At 38.7% G+C, this 26,332-nt stretch overlaps 1 protein-coding gene across 7 annotated transcripts in view; it reads right to left on the bottom strand.

Moving 5' to 3' along the window:
* The window catches only part of DLG2 (discs large MAGUK scaffold protein 2), a 1,019,609-nt gene that overhangs the window by 316,849 nt on the left and 676,428 nt on the right, over positions 1 to 26,332 (bottom strand). For all 7 annotated transcript variants that reach the window (XM_061990809.1, XM_061990848.1, XM_061990864.1 and 4 more), the window contains 2 exons: positions 26,041 to 26,165; positions 2,018 to 2,187 (listed from right to left, as the gene is read on the bottom strand). In XM_061990809.1, the coding sequence (XP_061846793.1) occupies positions 2,018 to 2,187; positions 26,041 to 26,165 (295 nt within the window). The remainder of the gene's footprint in view (positions 1 to 2,017; positions 2,188 to 26,040; positions 26,166 to 26,332) is intronic.

Raw genomic sequence — 26,332 nt, 5'->3', positions numbered from 1 at the left:
TCTCAGCTTCTGCCATGAGCTTGATGACTCTCAACAGGTATCTTACTTTTCATGGAAGATTTTGAAAAATTCAAAGAAGAACTGCTGCAGATAGTATAATTAGTATTGATAAGATTTCCAAACAATCAAGAATCTATTTTCTTCATTCTGCTTTTTGCATCTGTAAAACACAGAAAGCATGCAAAGGTATGCATCCGTGCTACCTAAATTATAAACATTAAACCCAGAGCTTTTGCAAAGAACTCGCCCATCAACATTTTTTTTTTCATCCAAGTTCACAGTTCATTTATTTGTATAATGTTGAGGTGAACTTTTAAAGTGTTATTCAGCTTCACAATAAAATTCATTATTTATAGCACATATCCGTAGCAAAATTCATACAAGACTACAGCTACGAAATGACATCTGTAGCTACAAGCACCAAAGCTTCTTTAGCTTGTCATAGAATGCACTTTTTTGATAGCCATTCTCTTTTATGAAAATAAATGTAAAAATAATAGTTTCAAGCACACAATCAAAAGAAACATATTGCAAAAACATTATTAGATAATGATTGCTTCTCTTGTCTATTTCCACAACGTGGCAAAAATTAGGTCATGGTGAATAATTTTTACTGTTTCATCACAACCTGAAAGGATATGTTAATTTTAGTTTGTCTAGCCTTAGGTTACTTGAAATGACTCTCATATCACACACTTAGTTTCATTCCAAAGCTTTAAAAACCTCTGCTGCCTGCACAAGTGTTCTGAGTTCATACACGTACAAAATACCATTAGAGATGCTTTTCTATTAGAAAGTCAATTTAGCACAGTAATTGACCACAAGAATCCAGACTTTTAGGGGTTTACCCTCAGATGCTTGTTTTAATATGTTACTGTTTGGCAGGACTAGAGGATGACAAATACACTGCCCTATCAAATAACCATGATATACATTGAAGAGGTATAGTGCCATATTGAAAAGAGTGCACCATCTTTGCTTACCATGAATGGATAATCTCAACAGTGCCACATGTATTAGAAACAAATATACTCCATTATTGATATAAAAACTATGTAGAAGGATGTTTTAATAGTCACATGAGATGAAATATAAGGGAAATCATTGAAAAAGCTCTAGATAAAATAGGTATATCATCTGCATGGTATATGTTAAAACATATGTAAATTTCTTCAAGTATATATCATTCTTTAAAAACTTGCTTATGAAACATTCATTATGTAATCAAAACCCTACTGCTGTACTGTGAAAACATCAGTTTTCTTTGGCCAGAAATAAGCTATGAAAAAATACCATAATGAAAATATGATGAAATTTGTTAAAAAATACACTTTTGGAAATAATGTTTTGCAAAAAGAAAGGTAAAAATATAATGTTTTCAGTTTGTACTAAAGCTGCTAGAAAGGAGTTTGTGGGTTTCTTTCTGTAATCAGCAAGTTCTGTTGGAAGTGAAAAAGTTGTTTTAGACTTGAGAAAGTTTCATGTCAGACTTCCATATAATTATGTTGAAGGATAAAATAAAATTCTCCTAAATATCTGGGTAAGCTAGTATTCTTGTCTTCTTATTCCAAAGATAACTGTAACAGAAACAATAAAAATGAAAGTTGAGGATAAGTTGGATAATCACAAAGCCTTCTGAAAAAAAATGGGAGAATTCAGGAACTGTATTCAACAGCACCTTGAATGAAAGTCAAAGGTCTCAGCAGAGGAACTTTAGAGGAAGTATATGTGCTGCCAATGTAAAGCATAATATCTCTGCATCTTGCCTTTCTGAGGGAGGTAAGGAGCTGTCTCTACAGTAAATGTCAAAGGAAAAAAACCACAACTGCTGGAATTCCCTTATATTTCAGGAAGAGACATGTAATGATGAATTCAATTTCTACCAGCCTAAATTAACTGCATTTCAGTATTTGATAGGTGAAGCAGTTAACGAGTCACCAAGGTCAGATGCCATTTGAGCTACAAGAGGGGTTAAGCATGAATTTTAAAATGTATGTCTTTTCATTTTCCTACTTACCTTTAGGTCCTTTGAACAACTTGATCTCTACTACGGTCTCCAGAATAGGTCTCCTTCGACGAACGTACAATCGTACTATGGAGCCGGCCTCTTTCAGGGCCTCCACGGCTTTGCTGTGTGAGACTTCTGACACGTCGACCTCATTCACTCGCAAGATGCAATCGTTGACCCTACAAGAAAAGCAAAGAACCATAAATACTAAATGTTTCAGCTGTTATTTTGAACCAAACAGAGTTTTGACAGTTGTGCTGTAAAATGAAGAACACTCCGTGAGGGAGTTTGCCCGGTGATAGGCTAAACGTGATAAGTTTCATCAGCAATGAGACAGAAACAGAACACAAACCCTCCAAAAGATGTACCTGATTCACACCAAAGTCTGCCTAATCACCCATACCTATCATCCTCCTTCATAAATGAGGATTCGATCCACTAGAGTGATAGAAATTACTAATAAACAATTTGTCTTTACAGACTTAAATACTTTTTACTAAATAATATTATCGAATCACAACATTCATGTAGCATGCTATTACTACCACAGTTGCTCTTAAGGAAATCAGTTGACTTAATACAGAAAGACCAGTAATTGTTCAAATACCTCCTTAAATCTCTCATACTTCTTCATTAGAGTCAAAGAATTCTAAGCTGTCAAAGTAAAAATGATGTCCTTCAAAAAGTAAAGAACTAAAAAGAGAATGTTTGGTGCTAAATAATTTTAGTAAATTTTATTCTTTACATTTCCATCACTGACTACAGGCTGCAAGATCTGCTGTGTGGTAGTAACATCTATTTTTCATAGACTACTAACAAAACTCCTTCCTATTTTTACTTTGGGCATTTATGACATTACAGAATCACACAATCTCAAGAGTTGGAAGGGATCTCGAAAGATCATCTAATGATATGTTCACTCTCAAAATGTACTGGTTTTTGACAGATTTGTCCAAGCTGGAAAGGAAAACCACACCCCGAGAGCACTAAAATCTATCTCAAAAGCAGCACTCTAATGACTTTACTGGGCTATCCTTTCTTTGCAAAGGAGGGTAAGTGAGAAGAGCAAATTCTAAAGAACTAAATGAGATTCTGTTGTTCTCATGAAGTACATTTATTCCAAGATGCCTCTTAAGTATTTTGGGCAGAAAGACATATGTAAATGAATGTGTTCTTCTACATGTCTGAAAAGACAATCAGCAAAGAAATTATGGGTTGCTAAAAATATTCCCATTTCCGCTATGTTTCTATACATAGAGATAGACTATTGATCAACTTACAGCAAAAGCACACTTGAACTGGGTATTGCTCAGGAGTCTTAGTATACAAAGAGAGAATGAAGCTTTACCAGATGTGTCTATGTGAACTCAGAATATAGAATGTCTTTTTCTTATGTTTTATTATGTTTAAAAACAAAATAAATAAACAAAAAGACCACAACTTTTTGAAACCCAAGACTTTCTGTGTTATGAGCCCTTTGGAAGAACATTTGAAGGGGAAAATGTTGACAGCAGCCTGTACCTGACAACTATTCCAACTTGGAAAGGAAAAAAATGATATTTCCCTTCTGATAAAAAGTACTGCATTGCAAAGTTTCCAGTTTTCATTCAATGGTTGGGCTTTCTACTTTCTTTCAGTGCCAGAAGTATTAATTTTCCAAATGGTTAATTGTGTGCTTTGACTGTCAAATGAATAAGTGTTCTAATACAAATTCTAATACAAATTGCTCTATTCTTTTCTGGTGGATTGACCCTGGCTGGATACCAAGTTCCCACCTGCACTTGTTTGTGCAGCAGGGATTTTTATAGCAGGGGATGGGCTGCAGTGGTGGCCTCTGTGAGAAGTTGTTCAGAGCTCCCCCAGCTCCAAGTCAGACCCACTTCTGGTCAAGGCTGAGACAATCAGGCACCTCTGTGATAATGCGTTTAAGAAGGGAAAATATTGAGTGGAAAACAGAAGTGGGATGGGAAAAAGTGGGGGAGAAAGAAACAACCATAGGAAGGACCCCCACTGGAGAAGTTAATGAAGGATTGTCTCCTATGGGAGGGATCTCATATTGGAGCAGGGGAAGAGTATGAGAAGTCATCTCCCTGACCACCACTCCCATTCCCTGTCCCTCCGTGCTGCTTGGGGAGAGGAAGTAGAGAACTTGAGAGTAAAGTTAAGTCTGGAAAAAGGGGAGAGGTGGGAGGAAGGTGTTTTACGATTTGATTTTAATTCTTATTACCTTACTCTGGTTTGATTGGCAATAAATTAATTACTGCAAAGTCTAGAATGCTTTGTCTCTAATAGTAGTTGTTGAGTGATCTCCCTGTCCTTATCTTGACCCAGCAGCCTTTCCTTATATTTTCCCTGACCAGCTGAGGAAGGGATGGAGCTGCTTTGGTGGCATTGTGGTTTAGGTTCTTGATTTGTCTATCTCCTCCTCTTAAGTTGTCTCTATTTCCATTCCCCTTGAGAATGGGGACTGTGGTGAGTTGGTCACAGATTGTCTTTGCTCCTCCTTCCTCCTTAAGGTGGGATGGCTCCTCACATTCTTCCTCTGCACCACTGTGGGGTCCCTCCTACAGGAGACAGTCCTTCATGAATCTGTCTGACAGGAGTTTTTCTCACAGGCTGCAGCTCCTCATGAACTTCTTCAGTATCGGTCCCTTCCATGGGCTTCAGATCCCCAGAAATAGACCACTCCAGAGAATTGTTCCCACAGAGTCACGGCCTTCTTTGGGTGCCACCACCTGCTCCAGCGTGAAGATTTCCAGGAGCTGCCAGCAGAGCTCCACCATTGCCCTCATCTTACCACAGAATGCAGAGGGAGGGGGTCTCTGCTCCCGCTCATCTCTTCCACTCTGTCTTTACTGACCTTAATGTCCACATGGTTGTTTCCTTTCTATGAGTCTTCTCCATGAGATGCAGTCCATGAAGAACAGGCTGCTCCAGCATGGGTTCCCCATGGGTTCACAAGTCCTGACAGCAAATGTGCTCCAGCATGGGCTCCTCTCTGCATGGGGCCACAGGTCGTGGCAGGAGCTGCTCCAGTGTGGGCTTCCCAGAAAGTCACAGCCTCCTTTGAGCATCCTCTCACTCCAGCATGGGGTCCTCCCTGGGCTGCAGGTGAATCTCTGCTCCCTCATGGCCTCCATGACTGCAGGACTCAGCATGGGCTGCACCACAGGCTGCAGGGCCTGGAGCACCTCTTCTCCTCCTTCTGCACTGATCTTGGTGTCTGTAGAGTTTTTGCTGTCATACCTGTTCTCATTCCCCTCTTCCACAGTTGCACAAAAGCTTTTTCTCCCTTCTTAAACATGTTTTCCCAGAGGTGCTGCCACTTTCATGGGCTCAGTTTTAGTTAGTGGTGGGTCTGTCTTGGAGCTGTCTGGCATTGGCTCCATCAGACATTGGGGCAGCTTCTAGAAGCTACCCCTGTGGCCCCCATTATCTCACAAACCCAGTACACCTTTTAAATAAATCATTAATACATCCTGCTAATGCTTCCCACTCAGATAGTAATTACGTCAAAGCTGCTGCTCTTATAAATATTACCATATACCAAATTCTTCTAAAATTTTATGATTCTTATTGTTTTCATATCTGAAATACAACTAGTGAGAGAATATAAAGCTTATCCAGTCATAGGAATCCTTTCATACGAAGTATTTTGTTTGTATATACATAGGAACTTTGCCAGTGCAGAAGCAGCAGGACCATAATTACAGAATTACAGAATCACATAATCTCAAGGGTTGGAAGTGCTCACAAAAGATCATCCAGTCCAACTCTCCTGCCAGAGCAAGATCACCTAGAGTAGGTCACACAGAATGAGTAGGAACTCATTCACAACAATTACCCTATCCAGTATGCTATGATGAAAACATCCAGTGCTAGGTATCCAGCCATAACTTTCCAAAACTGTAGGCTTCTTTTACTCCTCACAGAGATGAGTTTTGTTGGTTTCCATAAGTAAATACAATATTCAAAACAATATCTGCACATGCATAAATGTCAGCATGTATATATGTGACTATGGAGTTCTGCAGGCTTTAACACCATTTTTTGAAGGGCATACTAACCCAGTACTAGATCAATAGAACACAATGATCTTAGAGGTCCAGAAATATTCTTTATTCAGTCCCTTCTGGCAGCAGGTCCATGATGCAATTAAATAAAGTAGATAAAATGGTGAGATGACTCTAATCTTAATCATAATGGCTAAAAATACTCTTTATTATTATTATTAATCTAGCAATTCCAGAATCTCTTTTAAATTTAGAAACAGAGTACTTGGAAGATAAAAACAAAGCATTATTCATTAAAAAAAAAGACAATTTCAGAGAAGATAATAAAATGAGAAAGTTGAAGCAACATCTCAACACACAGACAGTGCTGTTTGCTTTTCTCCTTAAATCTATGCAGAAGGTTTTCGGGTCCAATCCTTGGCTTAGTTGTCACCATCTAAAGACAGAAATCTGTGACAGTGGGACTGGGATACCTTTTCCTTCTATTTAAACTTGTACAGTACAGTTCCTACTCTGTAAGAACCCTGCTCTTTTAGTGAACTATAAGTGCTGCAACAATGTAAACCTTAAATAGCAAAAGAAGCCAGTAAACCCAGTTTGAGAAAAATTCTTTCAGATATTGAGTGTATTGTCTTATCACTTAGGGGCAAAATTATTTTGCTCTTGTTAACAGCTCTCCGGTGTATTTTCCCAGGTTCATTGAGATACTAATATGACAACTAGACCACAAAAGTTTATTTCAGTTGATATATGGATTCCTTTCTCTGTTTCTTTCAAAATCTTCCTAAGGCCTGTAGGTGAGTATACACTTTATGTAGAAATCAGTTTCAGGCACAGTGTTAGACCTGTGCCAAGAAGATCTGCCTCATAATCCAAGATAGAAATATACAAAGTCCAACAGAAGAATTCCTTTTAGTTTCACCAATGCCTGCAGTAACTCAATGAAAAAAAAAATCCAGGCAGAAGGCCAAATTGTTCTAAGAAGACTTTTGTTATTTCCACAATGAGAGATCATAAATATATATGTTTTTTAAAAATATTCAGCCATTTCATTAACAGCACTTTTCATTAATCACCATTCTACTTGTAGACCTTAAGACCAGACACTTTGAGTAAGGTCTACTCATACCGTTATTTTTCAAGATCGCAAAAAACTGGAAAAATTTGAAATGAATTGTAAAAAGTTCTAATGAGAGAGAAAGCTGAAGAGGTGCAACAATTATAAAGCAGAGGAAACTCTATTTGCTCTAATTTTATACAAAAAGAAATTCTAAAGGTTATCCTTCAGATGTTCAACTTTAACTGCTAAGATTTAGCAATATAATCTCAGCATCTGTCAACAGGACAAGGGGTGATGGGATGAAGCTGGAACACAAAAAGTTCCATTTAAATATAAGAAAAAACTATTTAACTGTGAGGGTGACAGAGCAGTGGCACAGGCTGCCCAGGGAGGTTGTGAGGTCTCTTTCCTTGGAGGTCTTCAAGATCCGCCTGGACACGTTCCTGTGCGACCTTATCTAGGTGACCCTGCTTCTGCAGGGGGGTTGGACTGGATGATCTCTAAAGGTCCCTGCCAACCCCTACCATTCTATGATTCTATGATCTGTTAATGATACAGGTTCACAGAGTTCTTGACTAAATTGACTCATGTTTCAATTAGAAGCAACATATGATTAGAAGTAATCTGGAGAATTCATATGCTGCACTAAAAAAAATCGATGAAAATATATCCTAACCAAATTTTAAAAGAATATAAGAATATAATATAATCAATCTTGATACTGTTGTTTCCTTGGAAAAAGATGGACTTCATACGTCAGTTCAGCACAGCATGTAAGTCTCTGATTAATTTTTGAGGTATAAGTAATCCTATTTCTATTTTAGCCAAAATATTCAAATATATTTATTCAAGTCTGTAGAATCACCCACGGAGGTAATGGCTGAGCAACAATGAGTTAGGCAGCTCTTCCCATGGCACTGTGGATGACCTAAATACTGAAAGAAAAGCTATATGTTCTACAAGAGTATTGTAGCATAATTCAGATCCAAAGGACCCTGGCTCACGAAATACAGAACACATGCTATAATCATGACAAGACTGTTACAAATAATACAAGACCAAAATATCTCTCATATTTCTTAAGGGGAAAGGTCAGGGGCAAAGAGGTTTAACAAGAGTTGTTGCTATCTTCAAAGTAAATAAGGGACTGGATTAAAGAAAAATACTGTTCTTTAAGGGCTTATTCCAAGTTTGTTCTAAACCAGACTCCTAAACTCCATCTGAGTTTCATGTTTTACTGTTTTCAAGAAACTCCTTGAAAGCTGAGAATTGCTTCAGTCAAGTCTTAAGCACACAAGACAAGTACAATCCTTAGGCACTTATTAGAAATACAGTAGGCAACAACTGGTAATGATCATTCTGTTCACTTGTTCTGTGCAATACAGTGCCCTGAAGAGAAACACAAAGCAGACAAGTGCAGCAGCAAAGAGCCCCAGAAGACCAAGTGGCCCTGCCAAGACACATTAGCCCACTTGCAGATCCATAAAGGGCCTGGTTGAAACCAACTATGGACTCAAGAATGAGGGAATGATCCGTGCCCCATAGCACAACATCCTGATACCAAAAGCTGCTCTAATCCACGGGTCTTAGTTATCATTCAGTTGCCTCCAGACTAATTGTCCAGTAATGAGACAGCCCTGTTTCTCACAGATACAGTTACTATTCTTTCAATTGCAGAATGGCTAAAATTAATAGCTTAGTTCTAGGCAAATCTAGTTCTTTTTTTAGCTAAAAAAATTTAAAGCTTTTAAACTTTTTAAAGCTTAAATCAACATGGACTTTATTCTTCTTTAAGCAAAGCTTAGAAATCAAGGTAAAAATGCTGTTATTAAAGCTATGGAATATATCAGGTAGATACACACGCTCATTGATCAGTATGGAGGTATCAGGCAGACAACCAAAGAAAGAGAAAGAACCACAGAAATTCCACTTTGATTCTTTGTTCCTGCTTTGTTTAACCATTTTAGACAAAGTTTCCCTAAGGGTATAGGGTTGATGCTTGCTTTCTTCTACAAGTTAAAAGAACACAGCCCTTTTAAGCAGGAACACAAGACTATAGGTGATAAGCTGAAAAGACTATTATCCTTTCTTCAAGAGATCAGTGAATAATAATATAAATATATTATCTAATCCTAGGAAAATCAGTTTAGTCTATTAGTTAGGGAACACTGACTTTCCTCTACTGTTTTATTTTTAAATTCTATACACACCATATGCCATAGTAAGTAAAATTTACAGCATATAGGAATGAGAAAGGTACTGGCTCATATGATTTCTTTCCAAAATGAATAAATTATTATTTTCTTAAATTGCAACTAAGAATTCAGAATAAAGGCTCTCTAATTTATTACAGTAGCCTTCAGATCTGTTGTTCCAATTACAGAACATAAAGCTAAAACTAAATGACAACAGAATATATGTACCATAGGGCACACTGTTTCCTTAGGTATACTGATCCTCAAACACATGATTCAATTTCTGTAGCAAATTCACATATACCCTCAGGCCCCTTTCTGACATTGTAAAGTAGTATAGAAATGGTGCTGTGTTTATTTTAAATATAAAGAGATCAAACTTAGCAGTAGAACAAAACTTCTATTTCTGGAAGCTAGAGAGGACCCAGTGCTTCTGAAAATATCTGATGAAAGCACCAGCCAATCCTATCTCAAAATTTGATATTTATTTCCTTTTGTAATGAAATTCAAAATATCTCATGGAATGGTAACTGACTAAAACAATTATGTTTGGTAAAAAATAATATCTGATGGAAGTTATAGTTGGGGAGAAATAACTCTCCATGATACAGCAGAATTTGAGCTGAACTTAATATAAATCTGAAATCCTAGGAATTATTTTAAGTCTATTTTCAAATATTGGTACAATGTATTTAACATGAAGGCACTATTTTAAGTAAATTTTAATCTATGCTTCTAGCGAGAGCAGAATTGCCTTTGGTCCTGTGGAAAGTAAATAAGGATGGAAACTGTGTTTCATGTTTGGGAGAACAAAAACATCCTTCAGTGCTCTGAATTCTTTAGCAAGTGGCATTAATCTATAACAATGAAATAAATTGGAAAAAAAAGATAATCTTTCCTCCAAAAATGCTGGCCAGGTGCCACTCCAACTCCTTATGTGCAATTTTGAGCTGGTCACAACTTCTTTTTTTAATAATCTTCAAATACAGGATTAAAACCCAACCCGTGTCCCACTTCTTTTGTCTCCTGTTTACAGCCTAAATGAACTTTCCAGACGAGAGTCTACACCATCTTAGCTCATCTCAAACAGGGACTAATCCTCAGTTCAGCCTCTAGTCACACAGCATAAATAATAAATAAATAGCAAAAGCAGCTCCTGACCGCATTCATCTTTGTATTCGGTCCTCAGAAGTGAGACACAGAGGGCAAATACTTCCACTGTGCAAAAACGTTGTACTCTGTGTGTGTGTTTGTGTGTGTGCAAAGATGGAAACTAAACTCTTGCACAGAATTCCTGTAAGTAAACACACCCAGACAGATGCTTTCTCCACCTGCACTGACAAACCAGTTTGGGTTTATTGGCTGTGGCGAGCCTGAAGGCTGGAGCATGGCTGAGCTAACAAGTCTTGCTGAGAAGCAGGGTGTGCTCATTTTAGCCTAGTGCTGTGCTTCTGCAGCCTCACAATTCATGCCAGCAACTGGAATGCTTTTCAGCTCAGAGAGTGACAAAAAATGTATCAACTTACAAATGTTTTCGATTCGAGTATATGTGTATATTGTACTAGAACATAGTGGAAACCCAGTCTGTCCTTCAGCATACCACCAGCCTTCAGCCTACAGCTGCCTGCGTGAGATTTTACAGAGTGACTTGAATCACAGAATCATAGAATCTTAAGGGCTGGAAGGGACCTCAAAAGATCATCTAGTCCAATCCCTCTGACACAGCAGAAACACCTAGAGTAGGGCACACAGGAATTCATTCAGGTGGGTTTGGAATGTCTCAAGGCAAGACTCCACAGCCCATCTGGGCAGCCCCTTCCAGTGCTCCCTCAGTCTCAGAGTGAAGAAATTCTTCCTTGTATTTCTTTGGAAACTCTTATGTTCCAGCTTGTACTCATTGTCCCTTGTCCTGTCATTGGACATCACTGAGAACAGCCTGGCTTCATCCTCCTGACACCTGCCCTTTATGTATTTGTAAACATTAATGAGGTTACCCATGTCTCCTCTTCTCCACGCTAAAGAGCTGCCAGCAGAGCAGAGCCCTAGTTCCCTCAGCCTTTCATCATAAGGGAGATGTTCCACTCCCTTCATCATCTTGGTGGCCTTGTGGTGAACTCTCTCCAGCAGCTCCCTGTCCTTCTTGAACGGAGGGGCCCAGAACTGGACACAATATTCCAGATGTGGTCTTACGAGGGCACAGTAGAGGGGGAGGAGAACCCCAACAGTTCACCGTTCACTCCTTTGACTTCTTTGAGTGGTTTTGCCATAGAAAAGAGCTACCTTTCCCAAAGAAAGTCCATCTCTAGCATGTTCCTGTCTAAGTGGCAGAATGCAACAGAAACAGAGGAGCAGCAGAAAAAGTCTGTACAAGTGGATCCAGCTCACTGTCTCTGGAGCGGTGCAGCATCTCAGCCACTTTTCTGATTCCAACAGTCAGGATCCACAAGTACAGAGTCCTAGTCCTTGTCCTCCAGGAAGTTTCATGAGAAAGCAAACAGGGTAAAGGAAATTCTTCTCTCATGTACCAGAAGTCCAGTGATGGTTTAGGTTTTAAAAATGCCTACTCTAATGCAGTCAAAAATTTCAGATCACATCCAGAAGGGCTTAAGGTCACATCAGCACGACTTGCAGGTGTGCTACCAGAGGACTTTGAGCTTTATTTTACTTCCAGAATGGAGACTGGAGCCCAAATTGTCAGGGAATAATTCAGATTTCAGAACATACTTGCTGAATGTGTTATTGCCTGAATAGGACTGTGTGCTTCCATATCCTTTCAATGACATGACCTTGCTGAGACCTGGGACACAACCAGCACAGCTACCACACTGTCATAAGACATTTACATTTATTGTCCTTCACTAGTACTTTAGTTACTCATGGATTTTCTTTAAAACATAGTCATCATAACAAAATGTCAATGTATTAAAGGGTCTGCATAATAGCAATTGAATTTAAAACACAGGAGAGTGATGACAATATCAGTAAAAATATTAACAGAATTGCACCTTACCCGACACAGTGTCTCTTTACCTCTCTCCCTATGCTACATTTATGATTCTAATTTCTATTTTTGAAGTTGTAAGTCAGAAACAGACAGCCTCCTTCACTATGTAATTAGGAATGGAAAAGTCCCTGCAGCCTTTAGAATGTTAGAAGAAAAATATCTTTAGAAGCTTGAATATGTTCCTATTCACACAGCTTCAATAGAGGACGTATCAGTATTTGCCTTCTTTTTCCCTTTCTTAAAGGTCTTAAACTCAGCTGTAAGTCTTCACTCCAGACACAAACTTGGCTAAAAAGCAGTTTATCTGTTGTTTAAAATACTTTGGATCACTTCTGCATTCTTGTCTAGTTCTGAGAACTTCCTGGAGCGTGGCTGGGGCTCTTCTTCAGTTAACTCTTCCTTCCACACTTTTATTCTTTTAGGCAGTGAGTGTGCCTTTATCACAGAGTCTGTTTGTGAGTGTTTATATGCACTTTGTGCTTGAAAATATTCGTGAAACTAATATCTAGAATCCAAGAGAGTTTGACTCCAAAGACAGCTCATATTACTTAAAATTGGCACAGTGAAAACCCATGCAGAGATATCCAAGCCAGCTCAGACACTGACAGAGTAGATCTAGCATGGAAATCCACCCAGATCAATATCTTCCTTAAGTCTACAGCCAATTACCACAGGTAAAGGGCCGCATTCATGCAGCTCTGCAATGTTGAGCTCATTTAGCACTAGCTTGAGTTCCTGAACAACCTGCCATGCAGTGATTGATTCCAAGAGGGGGCCCATTAATGGCTACCAACAGGAATAAAAATAGAAATTAAGAGTCACAACCCTGTAGTGCAAAAATCTCTCCCATAGATTAAATTCAGAGACCTTGCCCCTGGCAGCAGGATTGCTGCAGAGACACCCAACTGGGCAGTAAGGCAAGACAGCCATGAAGGAGGCTTGCACCAGAGCTACCCAGCTGAACCTTACTGACCACATCCCGACTGAGGGCTGGCGGCTCACCCAGAAGTCAGTTTTGCTAACGAAAACACTGCCATCCCTATCGCCTCAATGATCACTCTGCAGGGGAGATCGGAGCTAAAATGTGTGGAGAAAGGTGTTCACTTACCTGAAAGACACAAGCAATACAAAGCAATAATCCAGGCTAGAGGTCTATCTAGCCTGCTGTTTTTTACCAACAGTAGCCTTTACCAGATGGCAAAGCTTAACGCATAAAAGTGTTAAGACGATAATACACCCAGAATACATTTTCAGCTCTGGACTTTCCTGAGTCAGAGATGCACTAAACCATGCCAGAGAGAAATGGTTTAGTGGTGGGCTTGGCAGTGTTAGGTTAGTGGTTGGACTTGATGATCTTAAAGATCTTTTTCAATTCCAATGCTCTGCCTCTATAATTTGTTATCTTTTTTAAGATAACAAATTTTGGTTATCATTTAATAACCCTGAATAGATTCTTCTTCCACAAACATGTTTCACTGCTTTAAAAACCCACAAAATTTTTAACATCTAAACTGTTCCCAATAGCTTCCCACAGCTTTGCTATCAGTTTGCTATCTCCTTATGGATATTTCAACCTGTTGCTTATTTTTTTGCATTTGATGTCCCCAAATCCATTTGTTAGAAGACATAACAAACATTTCTCCCTGGTCATTGTTTCTCTCTTGTAGTAAGGAAACAGGACATAATCGCTTACATCTCATAACTGATTTTTCAGCATTAAAAAAAGGCCCATCTAGACAAACTCTTCAAGCCAATGGCATATAGCTGAACTACTGCTAAGACTAATTTAATTTCAGAGCTGGAAACACCACCACTCATCTTTCTATTTATCTGAATGCCTCTTGGCTATAACATGTCTACAGATTTATAACTGAGCTCTGGAAAAAACCCCACAATTTAGGTTAAAGCTGTTTTTCTTATGCTTTTTCTTTATAAAAATGAGATTGTCTTATGCTAAATAAATTTTCCAGTCAAGTAAAAAATAAATTTAATTCTAATATGCTTCGAATGAAAATAAAATTAAATAATATAAAAGATTAGTCAGGGAAACAAAAATCAAAACAACAGTCTGCTGTCTTATTATCCTGTATCATCTCCTAGAAAAACACTTTTACTACCTCTGCTTCCATCACTGAAACTGTTGCACTATTTATAATGTAATGCTGCACTTAAGTTGCAGGCAAAATCTCCCATTATTCAGGAAAGCATCCTCAGTCCCTAAACTAGAAAGAATTTCTGCCTCTTGCTTTAATTTGATGAAACCTTTAAACATATTACAGAACTTGTAACACTGCTCAGGACATCCACAGAGTGGAGACCCTGACTCTCCAAACAGCATGCTCACTGCAAGATTGCTCTGTCCCAGTTAACATTTACTTGTCTTTCAGGAAGTGAAAGAACTTTGGAAGGCAAAAAAACCCAAACCATTGATTTCATAGTCTCTCTAGTTTAATAGTCTGGTTACTTCTTTGGAAGATGTGGGCTCATGACCTCCATAGAAAGAAGGTGAATGCAGGTTTCCCTTCAGATGTGAGCTTTCATCAATGAAGGAAGCCCTGATTTACTCTTTTTCCTTTGACACTGAAAAGCAACTTGGGCCTCATTTCTGTATGAAAAAAATGTTTGCTCAGCTTTAGCATAGTATTCTGAAGTCTTCCAAGACTTGAAATTTGTAGATGGTAAATTTTATGCAGTGATGCAGCCAGAGCTCCATTGAGAAATGCTCACAGGGCAAGGGAGCTTATTTAAATAATTACAAATCAAGAAAAGAAACTGTATAATTTAAATAAATTGCCACATATATTGAAAACTTTAAAAACTGTGCTTCTAACAAATATACTAAGCATTTGTATTTTAAATTACTGCTTTAAAAAAAACACACAACAGTAACTTGGTAAAAAGTTAATTCAAGGTAATTTTTATGTGTAAGAGTGAATTTGCAGTCCAAATTTTAAAACTAACACTAATTTCAAAATCAATAACTTGACCTTATTATTATTATCATTTGAAGCTATGGAAAAGCTGAAGTTTCATAAAGTACAGGAATGCTCACTGCATGGTATTGATTTGGTATTACTTAAAATTTACTCATGGTGACCTCATGCAACATGATCAATAGTAACCAGAAGCTAAAAACAGTCGTAACTTCCATATCAACCCAAACCATCATTGTCTATATCCTCACCTTAGGAAAAAAACCCACAGTTAAAGTCTATCACATATCCATTTGAAGGCTGAGTCAACAATAACACTACAGAAAAGGGTCATTCTTTTTGTGTTTGATAAAATTCATAGGTTAAGGGTGTTTCATGGACAAATATAACACCAAGTGAGGAAAGAAGCAAAACCCCATCTGGTTTAAGGCCTCTCAGATGAGTCTCATCTCTTTACACACACTTTGAGAATGGGAAGTACTTATTAGCTAATGGTAGTTCATCTCATAGGGTGTAGCTATATGGAGTTGAGGGAGGAGTAGCTGACACCCATTCAGTTGAGAGAGACTCAGGCATAAACTTTTAGAAACGTCAAGTTTAAGTACAACTACAACATGAAGACCTCTCTCATTTTTCCTTCATCCTGAAAGCAGAATGATATTCTTTCACTGCATAATGCTTTTAGAGATACATCTGTTCTAAATCATTTCTAATGAAATTATTTTCTGTGGCATCAAGCCTTCAATTAACTCTTGGCTAGTATAACTCAACTCTTTTGCTAGGTAAGCCACACCTACAGTAATTTTGTACAGAGTTTATGATCTTTTACTTCACCATTATTCCTTTTTAAATGCCTTCTCCATAAGCCTTCTCTCCACCAGTGTAAGTCACATCCTCTTCAACAGAGTTAGGGATTGTGATCCCCAATCCATCAGTGCGATGGCTGCTGGGTTGGGGATAAGCTCTTCCCTTCACCAGACATACCAATATAAAAGACAAATCAAAACAATTCTCTACCCATAAGAAAACATTCTGACCTGAAGGTCAGACCTGAGATTCCCATCTTAACTTACTGTAAATCAAATACAATTTAAAGCTGTGGATTTGAAACAGTGCAGAAGAGCTAGAAGTGGGAGGTGATTCAGGCCAGTAAGTCTGCCAGATAGTCAGCAGTCACTGGCCAAATGCCCGGTTAGCAATTGATCAACCGGTAGGCCCAAAGAGACTAAGTTTCTATTTAAATGTTTGCATTTGAGTGCAAGCTCATGACAGCAAGAGGACAGCAGAGGAAGTAAACAGCCAAGCGTAGGCAGGAGAGGGCAGGAAAGGGAGGGGGAATGCAGAGGGTGGGCAGCAAGGTGGGCAGGATGCTGGGGCTGGCAGGGGCTGCAGAAGGCTCCCCTGAAGTGTGCCCTTACACTTGTGTAAAATTTTCTTTTTTAACCTCTTTCATGAGCTCTATAGGAACTACTATTTCCTTTTCCTATTCCCCACATCCCAAAGTTAAGTTACTTCTCCCACCCTGCATTTCATCTCCTTCTGCATTTCTCATCCGTCTCTATCCTCAGTTTTGGAATCCTTTGTTCTTACCACATTTTTCCATTCCTCCGTCCGTTTTCTAACTCCCCAGTTATCCTCAGTCTCTCTGTGTCTCGTCTCCTGCCACTGCCATGTACGATGCTTTTTCCTTCTGAAACTACTCCCACTAGCAACCAGGCACTGAAACTCCCAGCGCATCCAGCCTCTGTCGGCAGCTCGGCTTGATCTGGGCGGCTCTGGCAGCAGGCGGAGGCGGCAGCCTCTAATGGTGGCCAGATGGAAAACTTCTACTCACAGAACAAGTATTCATGTCTGCCCTTCAAAGCCAGAGGCCAAAGAGGGACAGCAGAGAGGCAAAGAGTGAGAAAAAGGAGGTGGAGGTGGCTGTGGGGTGTTGTGAGAGGAAGGTGTTGAGATAAAGAAAGGGGAAAGAAAAACAAAACCCTGTAAATCCTGAGATGAATGAAGGCACCAGGAAACTGCAAAGCTCCTCCCAGCTGCAGGGCTGCTCTGCAGGTAGTGGAAGATGCCCCAGGGCATGCTCTGTAGGTGTGGTAGAAGGCAGGAACAGCTTCGCAGCCCTGACTTACCCTCCAAGCCCGCCGGTTTAGCTGGATCCAGGGCTTCGAGGCCCGGGGCCCAGAGAGAGAGCAGCTGCCGTGGCCTGGCCCTGGAAGCTCCGTCCAGGGAAGGATGAGGCGCTTCCTTGGGACTGAAATACGTTTTTCTCGCTAAATATGCCCAACTACTTGCTTGTTCCTCACCTGTGGTTAAAATCCTCCCAACTGACACCAGCACTGTCTGAAGCCTATTCAGGTTTGTGCAGGAAAACCAGTTACAACAGATAACCCAGAAGGCAATTCCAGATTCAGTATTTTTACAAGCACTTTTCATCTGGGGCTCTCAAAGTGCTTTGCAAATATGAACTCGTTTAAGCTTCACAACAACCCCCGTGAGGCAAAGATAATGATCACTATACTCGCTTTACAAATGGGGAAACTTTAGTACAAAAGAAGAAAAGTGTTGCCACAGATCAGGCATAGCAAGTTGAGAACAAAACCGAGCAGTCCTGCCTCTCTGGCGCCTGCTCTAACAAGTAGAAAACCCTCCCTTCCGCTCTGATTTGATTGAAAGTAGGTATTCCAAAGAAAGGTGTAGCGTGTTAAGAAAAAAAGAGAAGGCAAAGAAAACATGCAGTTCAAGTTTAGTAAGAAACTTCAGTGGCTTCAGAGCATCAGTACCATTAGGCTACACAGTTAGCATAGTTACTTGCAACTTGGAGTAGAATGCAAACAGGTAAGCAGAGAAAAAGTTTTAAAAGGCTTACATTTTGTAATGGCATGCTTCAGAGCACCGTGCAGAATGGCATGATGTAAACAACACATCCAAACAAAGTAGTCACAGATCTGACAAGTTTGATATTGAAATCACATGGCATGGGGAAATAAATTTAAAAGCCTTGCTCTAACATCTGCAGTGGAAGTGAAGAAAGGAATGTGACAGCAATGATAAGGTACCATCAGGAAATATGGTTTGGCTAGAGTCTGAAAGTCCAAAGTGTTTATTTAAACCACAGCCAGGAGTTTTGATAGCGTGTGAACAGTCTCGCCATGTATCAGTGGTCTGGCTGTCAGAAGCAAAAAGTTGAATAAGCTTTTTCTTTGAAGTTTTCAAATCAGATCTTTTCTGGTTATAAGGAAGGGACTTATTTTAATGATAGCTTAAGATGGTTCCTTTTTCATTCAAAAATCTATTTTCCGATTCAGTGGGAATTGAAAGAAAAGAAGAATTCATCAGTACCCAAGAGGATTACACCTGTCGAGTACAGGAACAGATGTGAAAGATTTTTTCCTTGACTAACACTCGACTCCATAGAGAGCTGATGATTTCTAAGGTATGTTACCACAGAAGGCTTCTTACTCTAGACAAATTATCACTGAGCTATTTAAATTCTAACTGCAGTAGCAGTGCAAACATGTTGATGAAATAATCGCTGGGATTTGGCTGCATGGTGCTGTTGTGCTGCTGCAGCACTCTGAGGCAACTGTAATTTCAGGCACTAAAGGAACTCTTGTGAGAGAGCCCTGTTAACCCATTCAGAACCACTGCGTGAAATACTTAGTGCAACGGCCGTTATATAACTGCAGTGCATCTAAAGTCCTTGTAACATGCTACTTAAATGTTTTTCATAAGCTGTGGTTTCAATTTGAATTAGTGGAAAATAGCTCTATGGGAAGAAAGTGATTCTTTGTATTACAAAAGAAAACTACAAAAGTGTCCATCACCACTGTCTGTGAAGAAGATCCTAAAATACACCAGTTTCAAATGCCACAAGCCAGAGGTACCTTTTTCATCCCATTAAAGTCTGTTCTCTGTATCTGAGAATTCAGCTGTTCAAAGATAGCTTTCCTTTCGTTTCTTGCAGCACATAAGAAAATTTTTAGAGCCTAACAAATTATTTTTCAAAATAGGGAAAGCAGAAATATAATCAAATGCAGAGACACTCTGGGGCTCTGCAATACTAAGTAAGGAATACCAGCTTCACATGAGGAAAAAGGAAAAGAAGGATTCAGCTAAGGAAAAATGAAGTGTGAAGGCAACGAAGAATTACATAGTAATGTATTCCATTGATAGAAAGATGTATAAATTGATAATTTGAAACTTGAGCCATGGTAAGATATGTTCAACTTTAAAAATAATGTATGACAATCAGATTGTGATTTTGTGATCTGCCTTTTTCCATGTAGATACTCTGCAGCAATTCTGTCTTTCTTTAATTCCACAGTAGCTAAAAAAATGATACACATAGATGCACAGACAAACAGAGTTAATAAGATCAAACTTCCTAACACAAACCAGGACAGAGTGAGCAGTCAATAATTCATGATCTAATTTATAAGTGTCTGCAAAGCAAGCATGTTTTGCCTAATGGGGTGAATGTCTCTTTATTAACTTACTACTAAATTATGTACTGAACTAATAGCATTGTCAGAGGCCTGTAAACAGTGCAGATATGAATCAGTGTTTTGTGGCTGCACTGTAATTATAATAACATCCTGAACAAGCTTTAAGCCATTGCAATGCACATAGGCTGAGTACTGATAGGCTTAATGCAAGATCAAAAGTTAACAAACAGGGACTTAGGCAGTGAATCACAAAGCAGACACACTTCTGTTTTGATATATAATGATGGTGAAATAAAACCATTTGCCCAAACTGGATTAGAGACACATGACACATTTGTAAAGAACATGATCTCTCCTGGGAACAGCTCTTCACATTAATCTGCAAATCCTCTAATTTTTTTCCTATTACCACTCCAATTCACTTCTCAGTAAGCAATCTAGAGTTACCAACAGATACCAACAGGCAACAACTGCATGCCTGCTGCTGCTGGAGGGATTCAGGTTTCAGACTTTTCATCAGAGGCAAAGCACTGTCACCACAGCCCATGGGACAGAAACTTAAGGGAGTCTTTTATCAAGTTAGCTCTCAAGTGGGGACTCCTGTTTCTTGTCCTCTGTTTCTTCTTTCCTTTGACCTTCTCAAGTAAGCTACACACAACAGTTATAGCGGTGTGTTCCTTAATTCCAGTTTTCAAGCTTTGAACAAGTAGCATGAAATTGTAATATTTTACTCTGGTTCCACTTTTGGTTGTAATATTTACTGAAACACAGAATGCAGTCTTTGCATTTCTTAAGTTTTTTTTTTATTTTACTTTTTATTAACAAAATATGCATTAGAAAGTGTCTTATCTTCATTGTTTCTCTCTTGCTACACATACCTAAGTTTTATAATCATTTAGCACATCACAGCAGATTAGCTAACCAGCTGAAATGAACACGTATCTAATTTGTTTAAAACCTTTACTGTTAGGCATTTCACTGAAGCCTATGAAGGAGAGAAATAGGAGAGGTGGAATAACTCTTCTATTGCAAGTTTTCTCCTCAATTTATTAGATGACTAGGGGTAAATTATTTCAATTCTTGTCTCCTTCCTTTAGCATGTATATTACGTTCCTTTTCCCACACCAAGTCACTTTGAGAGCTGTCAGAAAAAAAAGGTCCAATGGGGCTAACTATTATGGTGATGGTAGAACAACACAGCATGCCTTAGAAATGCTGCAGTCTCACAATCCTAAACCTCCTGACAATCAGTAATTGCAGTAATATTAGGAAAGATATATTTATAAGGGAAAGATAAGCACTGAACAGCCTTACTAGTTTTTAACCCTTGGTACTCTGATAGGTGGGGGCATATATGCTGCTTCTGATTAGTCTCCTGAAAAATGTAATTCCCAATAGATTGACGTGACTCAACAAGAAAAATTCTCCTTAGAAATATCCACATTCCTAGGGAAAAAAAATCTATATGTTCACAATGGAAAGAGACTGGAAACCAGTTTCCTAGAAGAAAGAATGAATGAAGCAGCTACAGGCCTGGACAGCTTACCAGGGCAATACACCTCCAGGCACAACCACTTTCCTCCTTTTGACTCACCACTCACATCAACCCTCTTTCCTCTCTTGAGTAGGGCTCAGGCTCAGATACCAAAATAAACTTTAGTACAACATTAACCCTTGAAATTCAAGCTTAAGGCCGTCCAAATCAATCTCATAGTTCTGCAAATAAACTCATTAATATTTTGACATATATGAATCATAGAATCATAGAATGGTAGGGATTGGAAGGGACCTTTAGAGATCATCTAGTCCAACTCCCAAATGCACTAACTGATTTTTGAATCAAGGGATCAGTCAAGTTCTAGGCTATCCAGCTCAAGAGGGACAGGGAACTTCTGGAGAGAGTCCAGCACAGGGCCACCAAGATGATCAGGGGACTGGAGCATCTTCCTTATGAGGAAAGGCTGCAGGAACTGGGGCTGTTTAGTCTGGAGAAGAGGAGACTAAGGGAGGATTTAATTAATATTTTTATATATATAGATGTATATATAATATATAGAGTATATATAATATACTCTATATATACTTTACTATACTTTAATATACTCTATATACATACTTTATATAGTATATATATTTAATAGAAGTAGATAAATGGTGGTTCTCAGGATGTTGGGACATCCCTTTTTTCTGTTGTACCTAGCAACACGACAAGGGGTAATGGAATGAAGCTGGAACACAAAAAAGTTCCATTTAAACATAAGAAAAAATGATTTGACTGTTAAGGTGAGGGAGCCCTGGCACAGGCTGCCCAGGGAGGGTTGTGGAGTCTCCTTCCTTGGAAGTCTTCAAGACCCGCCTGGACTTGTTCCTATGCGACTTGATCTAGGTGAACCTGCTTCTGTAGGGTGGTTGGACTGGATGATCTCTAAAGGTCTCTTCCAACCCTACCATTCTATGATTCTATGATTCAGTAAGATTCCTAAGAGCAAGATATTGGTATAAAACATAAAATTTGAATCCTTGTTTCATCCAAGACTTTTCTATTGTGTTTTAGATGCCAAGACCTTTTAAAAATCTATATTTTTAAACTTGTTTTCACAAAAATGAAAAGCATATTTTCTGCCAGCGATAGATAAGGAACTCACACCACTCATTCATTTCTGTAGACAGTTTTGAGGAAAACACCTTCACTCTAAGATTGGAATTGGACTGTGAGAAACTGTAAACAGAAAGAATGATTTTTGTCTCAGAACAGTTTTTGTTTATGATTGCTGGAAATAAATTAATATTTTGTGAATTTCTCTTCTTTTAAACTTGGTCATAATTTCTGTTCTTCTGTGATCAGTATTTGAAAGTTCAAGAAGTATTTAAAAACCAGGAATGTTTTATTGAAATAAATGTAGTCTAAGGTGGCTGATAACTGTTACTGTTTCTTATGTAGAGATATGGGCCATGAAGTGAGACAAACCTGTACTATGCATTGTACCTATCATCAGTAATAGTACTGTTCTCCAGAAAAGGAAAAATCCTTAAGAAGTTAATGACCTTCCTTCCAATCTCACCAACATGTCTTATATGTAGGAATAATCTACAGAATCAGAGAACAAGTCAGATTTGAAGGGACATATGGAAGTCATCTAGTCCAACTGCCTTCTTAAAGCAGGGCCAACTTGCTCAGGACTTTGTCTGGATGAAGACAGACATCTCATAATCTCATTGAACCACCAGTTACTTACTATCCTCATTAAAAAAAAAAAAAACAAACCACATATATTTTTTTCTTCAGATTCAGCTGTAATGTTCCTTATTGCAACATGTGACCATTGCCTCCAGTCCTTGCTCTGTGCATCTCTGATGACCTCCATGCTGGCCTTTGTTGCTGGCAGGCACACTGCTAACTCAGGTGCAAATTACAGAATCACAGTATCATTTGGATTGGAGAGAATCTCTTGAGATCACCTTGTCCAATCCTCCTTGCTGAAACACAGTTAGCTAGAATAGGTTGTCCGGAGCTATGCCTGCTCAGGTTTTAAATATCACCAAGGATGGAGACCCCACAACCTCTCTCGACAATCTGTGTCAGAGTTAATCACTCTCACGGTAGAAAAGTGTTTCCTGATGTTCAAATGGAATTTCATATGTTTTGTGTCTATTGCTTCTTGCATTGTCACTGGGAACTACTGATTTTTAAAAAGTCTGGCTCCTTTGACTTCACTCCCTCCCATCTGGTATTTATACACGATTTTTGTGTACTTAAAACTATAAATTGCCCACTGGAGGGTTACCCCTTCATGGGTGCTGAAGGTTGCGTTTGCTTTTGTTGGACTTTGGTGCAGCTCCAGATGATTTACTGCTTCACTTGGCAACCCATATATACATGTAAGAGATTTGCAAGGGTTTGTAGCATTAAGTCCATTCCTTGTAGGTCACTTTCACAGTCTTGCTATTGGAAGAACTTCACTCAGAGGTAAGTTAGATCAAAGAGACTTAATGTAAAGTACAGTAGAAGTGATTTTTACAGGCTTTTGTGGTTTAAAACTAGACAGTAGATTTAGAAGGCAGTTCAAATTGTCCACACTGCTATAAAATATAGAGTATCTGCAGACAGTGTCAGAGGCAAAAAAAATTGACACAAGAAAGTATATAGTTTTTCTGTTCATAAACACCAATCTCTCATTCTCAGATAATTCAAAACTGGGGTTTTGCTCGGAACCCAGGTTATCTTTATTCCTGGCAGATGTTACTGCAGGCTGTTGAGCTTTTGTTCTTACAGAGTAGCCTCAGCTAATAAACTCTCCGTTACATACAATTAATTATGGTGTAAGTCATTGGAAATTGCTCCAGGATAGCTGTTCTCTTCAGCAGCATAGCAGTAGTGATCACTGATAAATACATTTTCAGGTGTTGCTAAAGCATGACAGGATTTTGTCTTTTCTAGCATTGTAGCAAAGTGAAAACCTCTTAGTAGATAAAACAAGAAAAGGAGAAAGCTTTGTAAAATCTGTCTTTACAAATGAGAATAGGAAAAATAACCATGCCAATTATATGCTTATCAATTATAACATTTTACTTAAGAGTGTGCTAACAAGTACTGGTAGAGTGTTATCTAAGACTTAGGAATAAGATATCTATACATGTCCTACCAAACTTTTGTTACAGAATATAAAGTTTGCTGGGTCTAATTGTAATATGGACTAAGAAACTGCATTAAGTTGCTATTATTTGTGAGTTTAGAAGGTCCATATAAGACCTTTACAACACACTAATTACTAAATAACCATGAACTAAATTTACAGTAGTTAATTAATATAGCAATGAGTTATGAAATATTTGATATCGTACAACGATAGCACAAAATACTGCAGTGGCTTCCATCTTTTAGCTTAAACTAGAAAAGCTTTCAAAAGATGTTAAAACTCTACTACAAATATATTATTAACTTTTGCAGAGGATTCTCTTCTAATTGTAGAAAGTTTTAAGACACACACCCCCTCACACTGTGTTATTCATCATGTCAAGTTTGATAGCATGATTTGCAAATCCTGCTGTTTCCTCATGTGCTGTTTTGCATGCCACTCATCTGGCCCAGTGCAGACAGATCACTACAGCTGAACTGGCTGAAGAAATTCCTTTTCATTTGAGTCAACAGTGAAAATCTAGGCCCTTTTAAGATGTGATTCTTCTGTTCTGTTTCAGACATTGGTTTTAGGAAGAGACGAATCACAACCTGGAAAGGCTTAGCTTTTAATTAGCTATTAGGAGACTCTAGGATGACTATCTTAGGGGAAGATAGCTGCATTTTAGTACAAAGTTATATGAGATTATTCCCACTTCCTTTGTCTGCAATCTTATTTTACACTGTAAATTCTGCAGGTGCTACCAACCATGACTCTTCATCACTACCACATTAAAAATAAGAATAGTTTCCAAAATCAAATTATTAACCTAGTATGAGAAATATCCAAAACTTGCCCTAAAAACCGGTCAGCTCCCCCTACTTTTAACTTTGGATTAAAGGAAAAGGCCTTGAGAAAAAAGTTATTGCTACCATCTGGTCACATTTCATGATTTTCAGATGATCTGTTTTTGGCAAAAGCTCACAGAGCATAGCTTCCAATGCTGAGACCATAAAAGCTGCAGAATTTTATCCCAAATCTTTCCAGCCTTTTTGGAGCATCAGCAGGCTTCATGACAGACAGATGGGTGGCAGCCTCTGTGTCAGACAGAAGCCTTTCTGCATTCAGTCCATAGGGAAAGAGAAACACAAGCATCTCTTTGGTTCCTCTTGTTTTAGAGATGTGCTATCATGTATCTGAGAACCATAACTTCCAAGTGACCTGTGCAGCCATCTCTGTAGCTACAGCAATAGACTGTTCTAGAGGTGATTCAGAACATAAAGCATAGCTATCCATCCTTAAAGGCAAAAACAATGCCTGGAAACAGAGGTAAGCATACTTCACCACTGCAGTCAGATAACGGGGAGTATCTACAAATAGCCGTGACTATTTGGGAAGTAGTGATGCATAACACCAATGTATAGCTCTTCAGCTGTAAACATACAAAGACCAAGCAGAGAAGAATTTCATGCTGATATGGCTGTTTCCTCCACCTGTTCCCAATTTGTCCTTTGTACTAAATAAAACAACTGGTACAAAAATGGAGGTGGCACCAGCAAATGCCCCTTTATACAGGAGCTAACTAACCTTATTCAGTTGCTTTAACCTACTTTAACCAGTTCTGCTTTAGCAGAAAGGAGACTCTAGTCAGGTTATTTAATTCCTCTAACCCCATGAAAGGCCCAGTTTCCATTTGACTCCTCGAGAATAATTTGTAGCAATGATACATTTTTTTTTCCAAACAGATGTAATGAGTTAGATTTTACCTGAGTCTTCCATCCTCTGCTGCAGCTCCTCCTGGTATAATCTTAGTAATGAATATCCCAGGATCATCCCCAATGTGCGGGTTATCTGTTCCTCCAGCAATACTGAACCCCAGGCCAGAATTCCCCTGAAAAAAATGATTTAAAAAAGCAAATGAATCACCAGATGCTAGATTTCTACAGAATTTCTTTGTAGTATCCTTGCTTTTTAAAGAAAGCAGTTATTTGGCAACATCATACTTGCAGGCAGGTGACTCAGTCAGAAAATAGTCAGTTAAAGAACGGGGGCTGTGAA

Source organism: Colius striatus, chromosome 1, assembly GCF_028858725.1.
Source record: "Colius striatus isolate bColStr4 chromosome 1, bColStr4.1.hap1, whole genome shotgun sequence".
Classification (NCBI taxonomy): domain Eukaryota; kingdom Metazoa; phylum Chordata; class Aves; order Coliiformes; family Coliidae; genus Colius; species Colius striatus.
The sequence above is the reverse complement of the archived record's forward strand: the minus strand, read 5'-3'. Positions and strand labels throughout refer to the sequence as shown.